Source organism: Cynoglossus semilaevis, chromosome 8, assembly GCF_000523025.1.
Source record: "Cynoglossus semilaevis isolate Cse_v1.0 chromosome 8, Cse_v1.0, whole genome shotgun sequence".
NCBI classification, from domain to species: domain Eukaryota; kingdom Metazoa; phylum Chordata; class Actinopteri; order Pleuronectiformes; family Cynoglossidae; genus Cynoglossus; species Cynoglossus semilaevis.
In genome coordinates, this window is record NC_024314.1 from 28,814,707 (window position 1) to 28,831,105 (window position 16,399).

A 16,399-nucleotide genomic window follows, 5' to 3' on the forward strand; every position below is an offset into this window, starting at 1 on the left:
ACAAGAGGGCGACCTCGCATGTTGAATGCCTGTGCAGTGACGTCAGTCCTCACGTTTGATTAGGCACGTCAATGAACACGTCAATGTCAATAAGTCAGAATTAGAAAAAAAAATCTGTTATGTTATCAGATATGTCGATTTTTTTTCCCACGACCCTTTGGGTTCATGAACATGAACATATTTAAAAATGAAACGTAATCATATAGTTTTAGATGAAGCAAAGAAAACACAAGACTTAGTGAAGTAGTAAATGTGTTTTCATAAAATAATTTGTAGTCACGTGACAAATACAATCCCACGTGGTAGCGTGGCCGAGTGGTCTAAGGCGCTGGATTTAGGCTCCAGTCATTTCGATGGCGTGGGTTCGAATCCCACCGCTGCCAAGATGTTTATGTTTTCTTACCAGGTGTTCTCCTCTCACAAAAACCGTCACAATTATTTACACAGACGTTTTATTTTTCACCACCACGATCCCAATACACAAAATATACTTTACTCCTAGTGCAAACTTTTCAGACAAAGCCTCGGCAGTGCAAGAGCGCCTCTCTGTGGTCAAATGTGTGCATGAACGAAGACAGTCTCTGTTTACTCATTTAGGATTTCAGCGCCACAGGCAAATAATCGTTTGTTTGGTAAAAGCATGAACATTATTTTATTTCTAAAAGTGTACAAAATAACCATACCAATGTTAAAAGGAAAAAAAAGATCAGCCACAAAACAATAATTTTGAGTTCAACCAATCAGTTTTGAAATAATACAGTTAGGTATCTGCCTTCACTGAAATCAACTGATACAATATGTTGCATGTGTATTTTAATCAAATAGGTTTAAGTTACAACTTTCAATTTTAAAACTGTACAATTCGAAAAAGGTAGAATTTATTATTTGCTTATCTTATTTAACTTTGGACTTTCTGACTGGCAGGCCTCAGTCTGTCAGGATAGGAAACAGGACTTCAGCCAGCATCATCACCAACATCGGCACACCTCAGGGGTGTGTCCTCAGTCCCATCCTCTACACCCTGTTCACCCACGACTGTGTGGGCTCCCACAAGGACAACATCATCCTGAAATTTGCAGACGACACTGCAGTGATAGGTCGTATCACTGGCAGTGACGAAGCAGCTTACAGGAGGGAGGTGGACACACTGGAGACATGGTGCTAGGACAACAACCCACCCCTAACATGGACTGTTCACTCTCCTCCCTTCAGGACGGAGATACAGGAGTCTGAAATGTAAAACATCCTTCTGCCATCAAACTACTTAACGGGAATGGACAATAACATTACTTTTGCACATGCCAAATTTGCACATCCACAAGTATTAACTACTGCACACTGTAAATACTGAAAAGCCTTCTGTTGATTCATGTGTATATTTTGTTATTTTATTCCTGTGTATATTCTGTTATTTTTATTTCTTGATTTCTTTGGCATTCAGTGTGGACAGCAAAGTACTTGCTTTCCTTACTGTACATTGAATCAAATGCTGTGATCATTATTCAGGACATTTATCATCTGAAATACTTTGAATTAAAAACCCCAACCTTCTGTTCGCATCTACTTTAAAAAGTTACTCTAACTGGAGCCAAAAAACACAGCTGAATTAAAGGGTGTTTTAAAATGTTTTTACACGTTGACGGTTCATTAAATCCAGGGAAGATCACAGAAGAGACGAGGACGTCGTCTGAGCTGGACCTGGACCTCGGCCTGGACCTGGACCTGGGCTCCGCCTTGGGTTTAAACATCTGGTTCTGTTGAGAGGTAAAAACACCGTAAACCATGGATTATAATCTGAGGATGAACTTCACACAACAAAGTCAAGACATTAGTCCAACGGTTCTCTGGAGATAATCTGTGCTGCACACACCTCGGAAACAGTAATACACAATAATACACAATGATACACAACAATACACAGACGCAGGAACCTGTGTACTGTGATCCCAACTGAAAATATATATTTATGTGAGAAAAGAACTAGAGAGAGACCCTCACCCCATTTGTGCGTCCTCTCCCGTCCCTGGTGGGTCACTCTGCAGCTGTATTTGTCTCCACTCTTTGGGGTGAAGTCCGTGAACCTGGTGACGCGGTACAACCACTTATCTGTGAACGCCATCTCTGAATGTTTGGCTTCAGATATCACCTCGTTGTTCTTGAGCAACTCGATGGAAATCTCCGGAGGGTAGAAGTCTTTCGCGTGACAGATCAGGGTGTTGGGCTTGTTGTACAGTCCGATGGTCTTGCTGTACAGCTGTACCATAGGTGCCACTGTTACATCTGTGGAAAAAACACAAACAGGTGGTTCACGGTCTGCTGTCAGGGCTCATCTAAAAAAACCTTTAATTTCCATCTTTATATGTTGTGTTTTCCATGCATTTACAGTAGTAGCGAAACGAGACATATTGATGTCCAGCAGGTGGCGGAACAACAATAGCTTGTCAAACTTCTTCAAAACATGTTTTGAAGAAAGAAAAAAATCCCAGCCAAATTAAGTATCAGTTATAATCAGATGAATCGATACAACAACATAAAGACATACATTCATCGATAGGTTTTTCTTTATTATTTCTTTATCTAGATTGACGTCAACGGCTCAACAGTGAAACTAATCTAACTGACGTCTGTTGGTTAATTCTATTTTTTTGCACCACTGAACTAAAATCAACGCAAACAAGGATTCACTAAAAGTCTAATTTATTTTTCAGGAACATGAACGTTCGTGGTTGATGTGTAATGTATTTGTAAAATGTCGAACTCGACTGTGACGACGTCATAACACACAATGATTTCACTTACTGTCTTCGGCCTTTAAAGTACACGGCAGAACGACGAACACGAGCCAAACAACTCCCTTCATGTCTTGTCCTTCCGGCGAACTTTACTGAAGAAAATGTGTGTCTGATATATTTGTTATACAACAAAAACGACACAAAATTCACTCGGGTCTAAATCGAAACTAAAGCGATTCGAACACAAGGAAATAACAAGCCCCACAAGTCTGCGTGCACGCGCGCTCCCGCTGAGCTCCATGAACGCGCAGTGACAACGCTTGAAGTGCTGCTGTCTGTATTTATTAATATTTATTTATAAAAAAACGTTTGTAACTGTTCCGTTACGATCATTTTTACTTTAAAAAAAACATTCCGTTTGTCCCACAGCCGGAACTCCAGACGAGGAGAGACGGACCGTGGTCCAGCACTGACTCAGACCTGGAGATGTTGCCACAGATGACGGAGCAGGACGGGGCGGTGTGGAGGTGATGAACGCCTTGGCCACGCCCTTGATGATGATGAGACGCTGCTCCCAGGACAAGGACAACTTTCCCTCCTGCACAGAAACACCTGAGTTCAATCTCACACCGCGATCACATGCTTTTATTACCCTGCACCGGCAGAACTGGGGCAAAGACAGGGGGGTGAAGGGGGAGGAGGGGCAGGTTTGAACCTGAAAGTGAAGTGACATATATTTTCCACACTTTGAGCTCAGATGACGCCGACATTTATGTGCCTTTTACATGTCACGTGTAATCATATAGTTTTAGATGAAGCAAAGAAAACACAAGACTTAGTGAAGTAGTAAATGTGTTTTCATAAAATAATTTGTAGTCACGTGACAAATACAATCCCACGTGGTAGCGTGGCCGAGTGGTCTAAGGCGCTGGATTTAGGCTCCAGTCATTTCGATGGCGTGGGTTCGAATCCCACCGCTGCCAAGATGTTTATGTTTTCTTACCAGGTGTTCTCCTCTCACAAAAACCGTCACAATTATTTACACAGACGTTTTATTTTTCACCACCACGATCCCAATACACAAAATATACTTTACTCCTAGTGCAAACTTTTCAGACAAAGCCTCGGCAGTGCAAGAGCGCCTCTCTGTGGTCAAATGTGTGCATGAACGAAGACAGTCTCTGTTTACTCATTTAGGATTTCAGCGCCACAGGCAAATAATCGTTTGTTTGGTAAAAGCATGAACATTATTTTATTTCTAAAAGTGTACAAAATAACCATACCAATGTTAAAAGGAAAAAAAAGATCAGCCACAAAACAATAATTTTGAGTTCAACCAATCAGTTTTGAAATAATACAGTTAGGTATCTGCCTTCACTGAAATCAACTGATACAATATGTTGCATGTGTATTTTAATCAAATAGGTTTAAGTTACAACTTTCAATTTTAAAACTGTACAATTCGAAAAAGGTAGAATTTATTATTTGCTTATCTTATTTAACTTTGTGAACAGAAATAAATCACCAAAGCAATTATAACAATGATTTATACAATTAACTGCCATGTGACATCCTTACAGCCAAAATCTCTCCATTTTTGCCTGGACTCTAGCTCTGGAAGAATAAACTGGTCATCATCAGTAGAACCAGGCCCAGGGCCATCATTATCATCATCAGGAGGAAATGTAAGGGCAGCTGAGTCAGGTTAAAAACAGATAATTTGGATCGAGGTGGTCGGGTTTTCAGGTATTCTTCCACTGTGTCTGAAAGGTGGTAGGTTTTCGGGCAGTAACCCAGGTCTCGTACAGCCTTGTCAATCTTGAAAGTGTGGGTACATGCTATTTTCATTACCTGCAATTAAAAATAATAAATGTTTATACACAAAATTTCTCACAGAAGCCACGAAAACAAAAAACACAAAATTTATAGTTGTCAGATAAACAGTTTTGTCTTAATATTGGGCTCTAAGTTCTGTTAGCCTGTTAGCTTGTCTTATGACCTGGGAAAAATAATCCAGTCCTGATGACCATTCAAAGCACTTTACACTACAGTTTTTCTTTTCATCCACCTACAGAGAGCTGTGCTGCTAACAGGGAGACCTACTATATAAATGACTAATCGATCCACAACTCTGCGTCTGTCAGACAAATGCACCGCCTCACACGGCGCCTCCTGTTGTTCCTTTAAGTTCAGACTTTCATTTTATTTTAATTACCTTCAGAATAAGGACAAACATTTTTGTGATTAAATTAAAAACATGTTTCGCACCAACAATAAAAACTGATCATTCATGGGTGTTTGATGCAGGTTCACAAACTCCCACACAAACTGTCTGACTTTCTGACTGGCAGGCCTCAGTCTGTCAGGATAGGAACCAGGACTTCAGCCAGCATCATCACCAACATCGGCCCCCCTCAGGGGTGTGTCCTCAGTCCCATCCTCTACACCCTGTTCACCCACGACTGTGTGGCCTCCCACAAGGACAACATCATCCTGAAATTTGCAGACGACACTGCAGTGATAGGTCGTATCACTGGCAGTGACGCAGCAGCTTACAGGAGGGAGGTGGACACACTGGAGACATGGTGCTAGGACAACAACCCACCCCTAACATGGACTGTTCACTCTCCTCCCTTCAGGACGGAGATACAGGAGTCTGAAATGTAAAACATCCTTCTGCCATCAAACTACTTAACGGGAATGGACAATAACATTACTTTTGCACATGCCAAATTTGCACATCCACAAGTATTAACTACTGCACACTGTAAATACTGAAAAGCCTTCTGTTGATTCATGTGTATATTTTGTTATTTTATTCCTGTGTATATTCTGTTATTTTTATTTCTTGATTTCTTTGGCATTCAGTGTGGACAGCAAAGTACTTGCTTTCCTTACTGTACATTGAATCAAATGCTGTGATCATTATTCAGGACATTTATCATCTGAAATACTTTGAATTAAAAACCCCAACCTTCTGTTCGCATCTACTTTAAAAAGTTACTCTAACTGGAGCCAAAAAACACAGCTGAATTAAAGGGTGTTTTAAAATGTTTTTACACGTTGACGGTTCATTAAATCCAGGGAAGATCACAGAAGAGACGAGGACGTCGTCTGAGCTGGACCTGGACCTCGGCCTGGACCTGGACCTGGGCTCCGCCTTGGGTTTAAACATCTGGTTCTGTTGAGAGGTAAAAACACCGTAAACCATGGATTATAATCTGAGGATGAACTTCACACAACAAAGTCAAGACATTAGTCCAACGGTTCTCTGGAGATAATCTGTGCTGCACACACCTCGGAAACAGTAAGACTTTCTGACTGGCAGGCCTCAGTCTGTCAGGATAGGAAACAGGACTTCAGCCAGCATCATCACCAACATCGGCACACCTCAGGGGTGTGTCCTCAGTCCCATCCTCTACACCCTGTTCACCCACGACTGTGTGGGCTCCCACAAGGACAACATCATCCTGAAATTTGCAGACGACACTGCAGTGATAGGTCGTATCACTGGCAGTGACGAAGCAGCTTACAGGAGGGAGGTGGACACACTGGAGACATGGTGCTAGGACAACAACCCACCCCTAACATGGACTGTTCACTCTCCTCCCTTCAGGACGGAGATACAGGAGTCTGAAATGTAAAACATCCTTCTGCCATCAAACTACTTAACGGGAATGGACAATAACATTACTTTTGCACATGCCAAATTTGCACATCCACAAGTATTAACTACTGCACACTGTAAATACTGAAAAGCCTTCTGTTGATTCATGTGTATATTTTGTTATTTTATTCCTGTGTATATTCTGTTATTTTTATTTCTTGATTTCTTTGGCATTCAGTGTGGACAGCAAAGTACTTGCTTTCCTTACTGTACATTGAATCAAATGCTGTGATCATTATTCAGGACATTTATCATCTGAAATACTTTGAATTAAAAACCCCAACCTTCTGTTCGCATCTACTTTAAAAAGTTACTCTAACTGGAGCCAAAAAACACAGCTGAATTAAAGGGTGTTTTAAAATGTTTTTACACGTTGACGGTTCATTAAATCCAGGGAAGATCACAGAAGAGACGAGGACGTCGTCTGAGCTGGACCTGGACCTCGGCCTGGACCTGGACCTGGGCTCCGCCTTGGGTTTAAACATCTGGTTCTGTTGAGAGGTAAAAACACCGTAAACCATGGATTATAATCTGAGGATGAACTTCACACAACAAAGTCAAGACATTAGTCCAACGGTTCTCTGGAGATAATCTGTGCTGCACACACCTCGGAAACAGTAATACACAATAATACACAATGATACACAACAATACACAGACGCAGGAACCTGTGTACTGTGATCCCAACTGAAAATATATATTTATGTGAGAAAAGAACTAGAGAGAGACCCTCACCCCATTTGTGCGTCCTCTCCCGTCCCTGGTGGGTCACTCTGCAGCTGTATTTGTCTCCACTCTTTGGGGTGAAGTCCGTGAACCTGGTGACGCGGTACAACCACTTATCTGTGAACGCCATCTCTGAATGTTTGGCTTCAGATATCACCTCGTTGTTCTTGAGCAACTCGATGGAAATCTCCGGAGGGTAGAAGTCTTTCGCGTGACAGATCAGGGTGTTGGGCTTGTTGTACAGTCCGATGGTCTTGCTGTACAGCTGTACCATAGGTGCCACTGTTACATCTGTGGAAAAAACACAAACAGGTGGTTCACGGTCTGCTGTCAGGGCTCATCTAAAAAACCTTTAATTTCCATCTTTATATGTTGTGTTTTCCATGCATTTACAGCATTTCATTTTGGATATGTTGTGTTTTCCATGCATTTACAGTAGTAGCGAAACGAGACATTTTGATGTCCAGCAGGTGGCGGAACAACAATAGCTTGTCAAACTTCTTCAAAACATGTTTTGAAGAAAGAAAAAAATCCCAGCCAAATTAAGTATCAGTTATAATCAGATGAATCGATACAACAACATAAAGACATACATTCATCGATAGGTTTTTCTTTATTATTTCTTTATCTAGATTGACGTCAACGGCTCAACAGTGAAACTAATCTAACTGACGTCTGTTGGTTAATTCTATTTTTTTGCACCACTGAACTAAAATCAACGCAAACAAGGATTGAACGTGAACGTTCGTGGTTGATGTGTAATGTATTTGTGAAATGTCGAACTCGACTGTGACGACGTCATAACACACAATGATTTCACTTACTGTCTTCGGCCTTTAAAGTACACGGCAGAACGACGAACACGAGCCAAACAACTCCCTTCATGTCTTGTCCTTCCGGTGAACTTTACTGAAGAAAATGTGTGTCTGATATATTTGTTATACAACAAAAACGACACAAAATTCACTCGGGTCTAAATCGAAACTAAAGCGATTCGAACACAAGGAAATAACAAGCCCCACACATGCGCCCTACAAGTCTGCGTGCACGCGCGCTCCCTCTGAGCTCCATGAACGCGCAGTGACAACGCTTGAAGTGCTGCTGTCTGTATTTATTCATATTTATTTATTTAAAAAACTTTTGTAACTGTTCCGTTACGATAATTTTTACTTTAAAAAACATTCCCTTTGTTGTGACACTATGAAAACCTGGGCAGCTCTAAAACCGTCAAAATATATGAAATGGTTTACACAGTAGTAAATTGTTAAATATTCTAAATATTCTTTATCGACTTACCTTTACAGCTGTAGAATGACTTTTATATCCATAAATAAATTAAAGCAAACAACACTTTTGTTTGTTTTTCAGCTTTCACTTAAACTGACAAATCCGGCGGATATGACGTCTTTGTTTTTTCCACCAATAATAAACGCGCGTAAATTGTTGCTAGGTCGAATACACACAGACAGGTTTGCACATTTGTGGCGCAGTTTGCAAACCTCCGTCCTCCGTACGGGGCTGAGATTTGAAAACTTGTTTTCATCGACATCCTCCGAGGATAAAACTGAGCTTTATTGTTTTTTATTCGTTTCAATAGAAATTATTCCTTAAATAAAGCACCAACCGACGAAAACTGCTTTTTTTTACTCCACAAGTTTAATAAACAGGTGTTTGGTGTAAAATAGAAAAGTCGACAGAGTGAAGGAGTTGATGTCAAACCACCTTAAAAAACACTTAACAGACTGTTTACTTTCCTCCATGTTTTCTTATTGTTCATTTTGGATTACCTTAAGGTTTTTACATTGACACTTAAATCTTAATGAGTTCACTGTTAAAACAAACAAAGACAGACACATTCTGACTGGATTTAAGTCATTTATTGGGAAGAATAAACACTTAATTTTTTGACATTTATTTTAAAAGGAAAGTCAACAACATACATAAATAATTGAAGCACTGCCCTCGACCACACTCTGCTCTGTGCACACCAGCATAGACACAAGCCTGCTTCCTTAACCCCCAGGTCACCACTGCCCCTAGAGCACTGTGTTGGTAAGTTCAGCAAAATTAGCAAATTTAAAGCTCAATTTATGTAGGAACCAAATGTCAAAAACCTTAAAGGCAGCTCACAAAGACGATCAAATATGAAAAGCTGATTTGAACTGCCCAACACAGAGACTGTTACTCTGTGTATTAACCTTCCCCAGAATGTTGTACTGATATTGCTGTTTAGGTGGAAAAGTACAGTAAGAACAAAACAAAACAAAAAAAAAAAAATCAGATGAGTCTGTTATCATGTTGATTGATGAAAGTTGATTTAAATGAAGCCCTCCTGGCTTTTTTGAGACTCCATTTTGTGATATTCAATGGTGGTGCAGTAGCGTAGTTATATCACCAGGTGGAGCTCTTCACACATCCTACACGTTTGGATCTGTAAAAGACAAAAAAAAACCAAAACGTTTTATAACAGTTGTTTTACTAACAGTAAGATAAAATACTGGATGAGGCGTTCATGTACTACAACATCTATAGCAGTTTGATACTTGGTATCTTCAAGTACAGTGATGTCATCTGAACCATGAATCACCAGGAAAAGGAAAAGTCGGACAAATCTTCTCTGGACGTCGTGTATTATATATTGTTTTAACTGTTTTATATTTTTGGAGTTATATAAGTTTAAGCTGCTGTATATACTTTCAATATCCGATACTACCTTCTTTTTTTGGATATATTTTTCATACTGCTCATGATTTTTTCGCTGCGTTTATCTTACTGTTACTTTACTCTGATTAACTGCGTCCTTCCAAACACTTACCCCACAAATAGGATTTGGCCGAATCGCTGCCATGCTTGACTACGCATCTGTACTCCTCCCCTTCCTGGGGCTTGAACTTCACACTCCTGGTCAGGTGGAAGTGCCAGTTCTGTTTGAAGGCCAGGTCTGTCTGATTGGCGGGGGTCAGCTCGGCTGCGTTCCGCATCAGCTGGATGGTGATGTCGGGAGGGTGGAAGTCGCTCACGTGGCATAGCAGAATGTTATCATCTCCAAACAGTCCTGGTTTGGTGCTGTACACCTGCACTTTGGGAGGACCTGAAGGCAACACAACAGGAAAAATAAAGTCATTCTAAAGGACATGAAATCACTTTAACTTCAATGACTAAAACCTATTAAGAAATTAACAATTAATAAACATGGATCAAAAGCTGTACAATGGATAAGGAACAGGTGAAGTCGTAGGCGAAAAAACAAACAAACAAACACAACTGGCACAAAACTGAAACTGTAACGTAAAACGAAAGCAAGACAAATAGATTGCAGCAAGACAAATACAAGATTTACAAAACACAGAAAAGTAAAATAATTTAAATGAGCCAGAAAACAGTTTCAGACATTTGATAAAACTGACTTTATCAAATAAGCAGCTGACAACGTTTCACTGAGGCTAAACATTTTCTAGGTCTAAATAATGATAAAAATGATAATAATTATAATACTTATACTAATAATAATATCAATATCATTATTATTCTCTAAGCCTATTTGAATGTGGTTTAAATACTTGCAATCACAGGAAAACCTTATTATCAGATTATCATTTATATCAGTGCTGCAGTAGTGCCTTATTTTTTTTAAATTAAAATTTATTTTATATTCTTCCACATGGTGTCACCAAAATTATAACTTTAATACATTATTATACACATATACTTTGATACACTTCACTGCTCTATAGTACGTGTTTTTGCCTTTGCATTCATGCCCAAGCGACGACAGCAGAGGTCGCTGTTGCCAGGAGGATTTACTGTAAATCGAAAGTGTTTCCAATAATTTGAGATTATTAAGACAAACATGAAACAACACACAAAAAAACAAAAACATGCTCGATTGTGTTCGATCTATTAAAATTACATTTTAAACTGGATCTTTTACAACTCTGGTCGAATAAAGTGAGTAAACATAGATAAATACACCGCAATCATTTTGTTGTGTTTTATTTGGAGCATTGAATAATGTTCTGGTGACTCTATCGTCACCGCCCGTCCCCTGGTATTTTTTTTAAAGTAAAAACGGTTAAAGTGTTTGTCAAAGGTGAACAAAACAAACTCATACTCACTGTATCTGGACTCCACTGCGCAGTAAAGAGCCGCCAGTGCTGTTAGACATAGAAACAGCTTCATGTTCGACGCAGTCTTTCTATCAACAGTTCGTTGTAAAATACACTTCTCAGATTGTATGTGAAGAAGATGAACCTGTCCTCGATTAACACCGAGCAAAACTGAAATGAAAATGGTTAGAGACAAACTCATAAAGTAAACCGACCTCCCATTGGCCCACGCCTACCTCGAATTTCAGCAGCCAATCATTAATTACCATCACCACGTTACTAGGTAGAGCCTTGTGAACCAGGTTTGGGACCCGCTGAAGACCGGGAGTTCTGTGGTTTTAGCCTTTAGCCTTGTGTTGTTCGTGTGTGTGTTTCCTTCAACCGCGCCATTATTTGTGACTTTGTATAATCTACTCCATTATATTTGTACTTTTTACCCGTTTTCTTTTTCATTTACAAAAACAGAATGGAAACAACGAGAAAACAAGATACATTTTCAAATTTGAAAGAAAACAATATTCTTGTTCATATGGTGTGGCCTGAAGAACTAGTTACTGTTTTATCATTTAAATCTTTAATTTGTATTTACAACATATACAGTATACACACACACTATATATATATATATATATACATATAAATATATACACACACACTATATATATATATAGTGTGTGTGTGTATATATATACAGTATATGTGTATGTGTTATAATTTAGTTCAAAACAGTAAGAAATGTTTGTTCTAAAACATGTGAATTATTTTAAAGAAGGTCCAAATAATACAGGAAATAAAAATGAATCAGCAAATCATACTGTGTTCACAAACAGAGAGGGCGGTGACGAGGAGGGAGGTGGTTAATGGAGGCTGGAGACATATTTCTGGGCTGGTCTCTCTCTGTCTTCATTAAAAAAATAAGGACAAAACAGAAACTAAACCCAGACTCTGAGGGTGTGGAGGGAGGAGGGGGGTTTCCACCAGCCTGGTGTTTTTACAAACACCAAATTACAGGCCGCGATCAATGTCCACCTTCTTATCAGAATGCACTTTATACAAATAAAAAATTAAATATATCAAAAGTCTTTCTCACACCTGCGCCATGAAAATGAATCTGACTGAAAACCATTTTGACATCACCCGTATTTTGCCATTTTGTTGGTTTAGGTAAATCATCCAGTCCTTTTTTTCTAAAGTATAACACCTGGAATATAACAGACAGAGAACTGGCATTTTGTCTGTGCCCCTTTTATTGTTTATAAAAAAATATAAGGGTAATTTCCTGTTTCCAAATTCCTACCATTAAAACTTAACTTCATATAAACAAACGGCGAGAAAAGAGAGGAAATGCCACAACCAAGAATCACATTTGTTTATCAATCTGACTAACGTTTTAAATGTTTTGAACAGCGGGTTTCAAAGTTTGAGGCAAACCTCCCACAGGGGGCGCCCAAACAACGGGGAAGGCGCGAAACGAGGAAAAATGCGGGGGTCGTGTCCGGGGAAGTCCGGGCAAAGCGGAAACGACAAAACAAACCGCCAAAATGTAGTTTATGTCTGCAGCGGAACGTGAACTGCCCTCATTCGTAGTGCTGAAACTCAGCAGCACAAAGCAGTCGGAAACGGAACTGACTTTCCCTTCAGAATAAAAGCCCTCAGATACCGCCACCACAGATGAGCAGCCAGAAAATACATCATTTTTTCTTCAGTAAAACGAAACTATTACAGCGTAAATGACGGAGTTTGACAGTTTGTAAAGGCCTGTTTTTCCTGGATCAATCTGTGTCGTCTTCATAGAAGATTGACACAGATTTAGTTCATTTTTAAATTTAAAAAGTCAAATGATCATTACAATGTCAATGTGTGTTTTTGTTGTTGTTGTTGTCATGTCTTTGTGATAATGTTTATGTGGGTTTTTTGGGGTTGAAAAAAAAGTGTATTTTTGATTCACATAAGAAAAACCTGTACTTTAAAAACCCAGTTTAAACCTATTTTATGTGAAATCAGTCCAAGCTTCATCAAACCATTATAAACAATTGAAAACATTGCAACCAATCAAATAGCAGCTTCTTGTGCAGTCGTTTTGAATCCCACTCATGTTTCCCTCTGCAGTGACACGGAACGGTCACAGTGTTGGAGGTAGCTGCGAATACGAGGGGAAATGTCCATTTGACCGATGACCTCTGAGGCACTGGTGCCCAACGACCTCCTCACAGTGATCCTGCACAGCTGCTGCAGGCTCAGAGGGTTACCTGGAGAGAGAGAGAGAGAGAGAGAGGGAGAGGAAGCTACGACAGAGTCACACCCCGACACAGCCTCTGGTTTGTCATTTGGACTCGGACTCGGTCTTTTACTTTGGTAGGACCTGAGACAGTGGTGGGAGGGGGATGACGCCTGGGTGTAGTCCACAGGTTTGCTCCCCATGTTGTCACGGGCGTACACGTTTGCCCCAAAGTCCACCAGCAGCCTGATCAAGTCCTCGGCGTGGACGCGCGCCGCGTGGTGCAGCGCCGTCTCGTGGAACTTGACGGAGTTCACGTTGGCACCTGCAGGAAGTGTAAACGATGTCATTTGTGGTCTTAATATTTCTCCAGGATCCCAGAGTGTGGACTGTACCTGCTCTGAGCAGCACTCTGACACAGTCCGTGTGTCCTTTGGCACAGGCGATGTGGAGGGGCGGACCGAAGTAGATGTCGTAAGCCTCCAGTTTAGCACCACTGCTGATCATCAGCTTCACCAGACTGACGTTCCCTTTGGAGGGAGTAAAATCCCAAGTAGGGCTGTTGTATCGGCAAGAATCTGGCGATACGATAAGTATTGCGATACGGAGGCAACAATAAGATACGTTGCGATATACTGCGATACAACAGGCCTGACGTATATATATATGGGTTTTTTTTAGCAGATTATTTGTAGGAAAACAGAAAGAAGAAGTCCATGTACAGTCAACTAGTGGTCGGATGTTTAAATGCAACACAAAAATGAACCAACGCCATGAATATTTTACATGTTAACTGTCAATAAATAAATCACTACAATACGATAGATTATCGATACAGCATCACGTACCTAAATATAAACTAAATATACATCGGCGTATGGACGTTTTCCCACACGGCTGAGATCCACACACGTCTTACCCTGTATGCAGGCCTCGTGGAGAGGTGAGGCGGTCAGAGCCGTGAGGGAGGGGTTCACCGTGGCACCGTGCTGCAGCAGCAGCTCAGCACACTCCAGGCTGCCCGAGGCACAGGCATGACAGAGGGGGGTGCTGCCGTGGACGGTCCGAACGTCCACCTGGAGAAACGCACACCACAAAAGTCCTTCACATCAACCGTACGGAACCAGAACAACTGAAACCAGCAGGTGGCGACGTCATGTATGTTTTATTTAATCTTCTTTCATCCTAAAAGAGTAACAAAAACCCTGAGGCAAAATCCTTTTTAAACTTTGTCCTGGTCCTGGTCCTGGTCCTGGTACCAGGTGCTGAAGGTTCATCTCACCTGTGCTCCTGCCTCCAGCAGCATCCTGGCACATATCTGGTGACCTTTGATGCAGGCCTCGTGCAGCGGAGTGATGTTGTCCACTGTCACCGTGTTGACCGAGGCTCCGCTCTCTATCAGCTCCTTCAGCTGCAGTGCTCTGCCCTGGGACGCCGCCTCGTGCAGCACCGTCCGATCTGCCCACATACCTTAGGTTGAGCACATGTAGAGCACACTCATAAATACACGTGTGTGAATAAATAATACACAGTGTGAGTATAATGTAATGAAGGAACTTTCGTGCACGCTGGAAGAGAACGTTATTAGAGTTAAAGGAACCGAACTTTTAAGAATCACCTGAGACACTTGGGTCATCCTAAATAAAAACTCCTGACACTGACCCGAGCCATTCAGCACAAAAGTAGAATGCTGACCTTTTAGGATTAATGGGACTTATGATATTATTGAGTGATTAATAAATTTAAATACAATTACATGTTAAAATTTAGCTGAAATTATTTTTCTATTGTATAAAAGTAAACTTAAAATCACCACAGTGACGTCAGTCTGTTCAGAAATTCTGAAAAGTCAAGCTGGCTCTAAATGCTGCTGTGAAATACATGAAAAGTATTTTATAATCTGTCATTAAAATCCTCTAAGTTTCTGTCACGACAGCGGCTGTACAAATACTGCACTTTTCTAATAAACATATATTCTAAACATCTATATTCTAAACATATCTATCTAAACATATATATTCATGTTTACTGCACTTTTCTAATAAACATATATTTTAAACATCTATATATTTATGTACATATTTAATATGATTTTACACGGTTACATGCATTTATAGGTGAGCAGAAAGCCGACGGTGACGGTTTGCTGACTCACCAATGTCGCACAGAAACGAGCGGCGAGCCGCCGTCACCTCCATGTTGGACTGCCCTTACACAGGTCCCACAGCAGAGGGCGCTGTCGGAGCATGACAACAGAGCACCACACTATAAAGGCAGAAGTGACGTAAAATGAGGCTCTTCACAGCAGATCCCTTTTACACACACACTCTCCCAATGTGTGGATTTAAATTTTTAAACATTGTTTATATTTAAATGTTTTTTAGAGAAGAAATGGAACCGCAGTTACTAAAAACCTTTACAAATATACATTTTCTAAATAAAATACCACAGGCTTGAAGCACACACACGTGTCAACCTGCAGTTGCTCTGATTGGTCATGTATTACGTTCAAATCAAAACTGACCATAGTTTTGACTCAATTAAAATAAATATACTCCAGGAAAGAAGGCAATAAAACAGCATTTGTTTTTGACAAAAATCGTATTGTGTCTTTATTCTTTGCAGTACAGAAATCATCTGAGCCCAAGAGGATTTTAAACAGTTGTTCAAAAATGTTTGTTTACAGGAACTCCCATCAATTCAATACTGCTGCAGTACACATTTGGTCCTTCTTAAGCAAATACCAGTCAACCCTGTGGCTAATTTGCAGTAAATGCTCTTGGTTGCCTTTGTTTTGCATGACATAACTAATACATGTCCACGTCTGTGTTATAATCAGTGTCAAACACCGGTTCAGGTAGTCGATTCTGGACCAGTTCCTCTGGGCCTGGGAGGACCGGACTCCAGTGATGTCATCTGTGGTGGGGCGGGGGGGGGGGGCCCAAACATG

The 16,399-nt window shown here is 40.5% G+C and overlaps 4 protein-coding genes and 2 non-coding genes across 8 annotated transcripts; 2 read left to right on the top strand and 4 right to left on the bottom strand.

The window, feature by feature from the left end:
* The first annotated feature begins 301 nt into the window (after positions 1–301).
* On the top strand, positions 302–383 carry trnal-uag (transfer RNA leucine (anticodon UAG)). Its single transcript has one exon. It is a non-coding gene; the product is annotated as a tRNA-Leu (tRNA).
* Positions 384–1,362: 979 nt separating this feature from the next.
* Positions 1,363–3,480, bottom strand: b2m (beta-2-microglobulin). Of its 2 annotated transcripts, none has more exons than XM_025057134.1 (3): positions 3,213–3,480; positions 1,999–2,280; positions 1,363–1,754 (listed from the first exon to the last, which is right to left on the bottom strand). In XM_025057134.1, the coding sequence occupies exons 1-3, from the start codon at positions 3,463–3,465 to the stop codon at positions 1,741–1,743; spliced, it is 549 nt and encodes a 182-aa protein (XP_024912902.1). In that variant the 5' UTR covers positions 3,466–3,480; the 3' UTR covers positions 1,363–1,740.
* A 153-nt stretch (positions 3,481–3,633) lies between these two features.
* trnal-uag (transfer RNA leucine (anticodon UAG)) lies at positions 3,634–3,715 on the top strand. The gene has a single exon. It is a non-coding gene; the product is annotated as a tRNA-Leu (tRNA).
* A 2,783-nt stretch (positions 3,716–6,498) lies between these two features.
* On the bottom strand, positions 6,499–8,202 carry LOC107988050 (beta-2-microglobulin). Its single transcript, XM_017034328.2, has 3 exons — positions 7,950–8,202; positions 7,135–7,416; positions 6,499–6,890 (listed from the first exon to the last, which is right to left on the bottom strand). Exons 1-3 carry the CDS (start codon positions 8,008–8,010, stop codon positions 6,877–6,879), a joined length of 357 nt encoding a protein of 118 aa, XP_016889817.1. The 5' UTR covers positions 8,011–8,202; the 3' UTR covers positions 6,499–6,876.
* A 785-nt stretch (positions 8,203–8,987) lies between these two features.
* Positions 8,988–11,428, bottom strand: LOC103382993 (beta-2-microglobulin-like). Its single transcript, XM_008315981.2, has 3 exons — positions 11,241–11,428; positions 9,941–10,216; positions 8,988–9,556 (listed from the first exon to the last, which is right to left on the bottom strand). The coding sequence occupies exons 1-3, from the start codon at positions 11,302–11,304 to the stop codon at positions 9,543–9,545; spliced, it is 354 nt and encodes a 117-aa protein (XP_008314203.2). The 5' UTR covers positions 11,305–11,428; the 3' UTR covers positions 8,988–9,542.
* Positions 11,429–12,460: 1,032 nt separating this feature from the next.
* On the bottom strand, positions 12,461–15,879 carry asb13a.1 (ankyrin repeat and SOCS box containing 13a, tandem duplicate 1). Of its 2 annotated transcripts, XM_008316037.3 has the most exons (6): positions 15,605–15,872; positions 14,732–14,919; positions 14,369–14,525; positions 13,845–13,979; positions 13,583–13,774; positions 12,461–13,480 (listed from the first exon to the last, which is right to left on the bottom strand). In XM_008316037.3, exons 1-6 carry the CDS (start codon positions 15,645–15,647, stop codon positions 13,323–13,325), a joined length of 873 nt encoding a protein of 290 aa, XP_008314259.1. In that variant the 5' UTR covers positions 15,648–15,872; the 3' UTR covers positions 12,461–13,322. The 2 variants fall into 2 exon arrangements, with proteins under 2 accessions (XP_008314259.1, XP_016889816.1); XM_017034327.2 differs by having other exon boundaries at positions 12,461–13,774; positions 15,605–15,879.
* Positions 15,880–16,399: the final 520 nt, after the last annotated feature.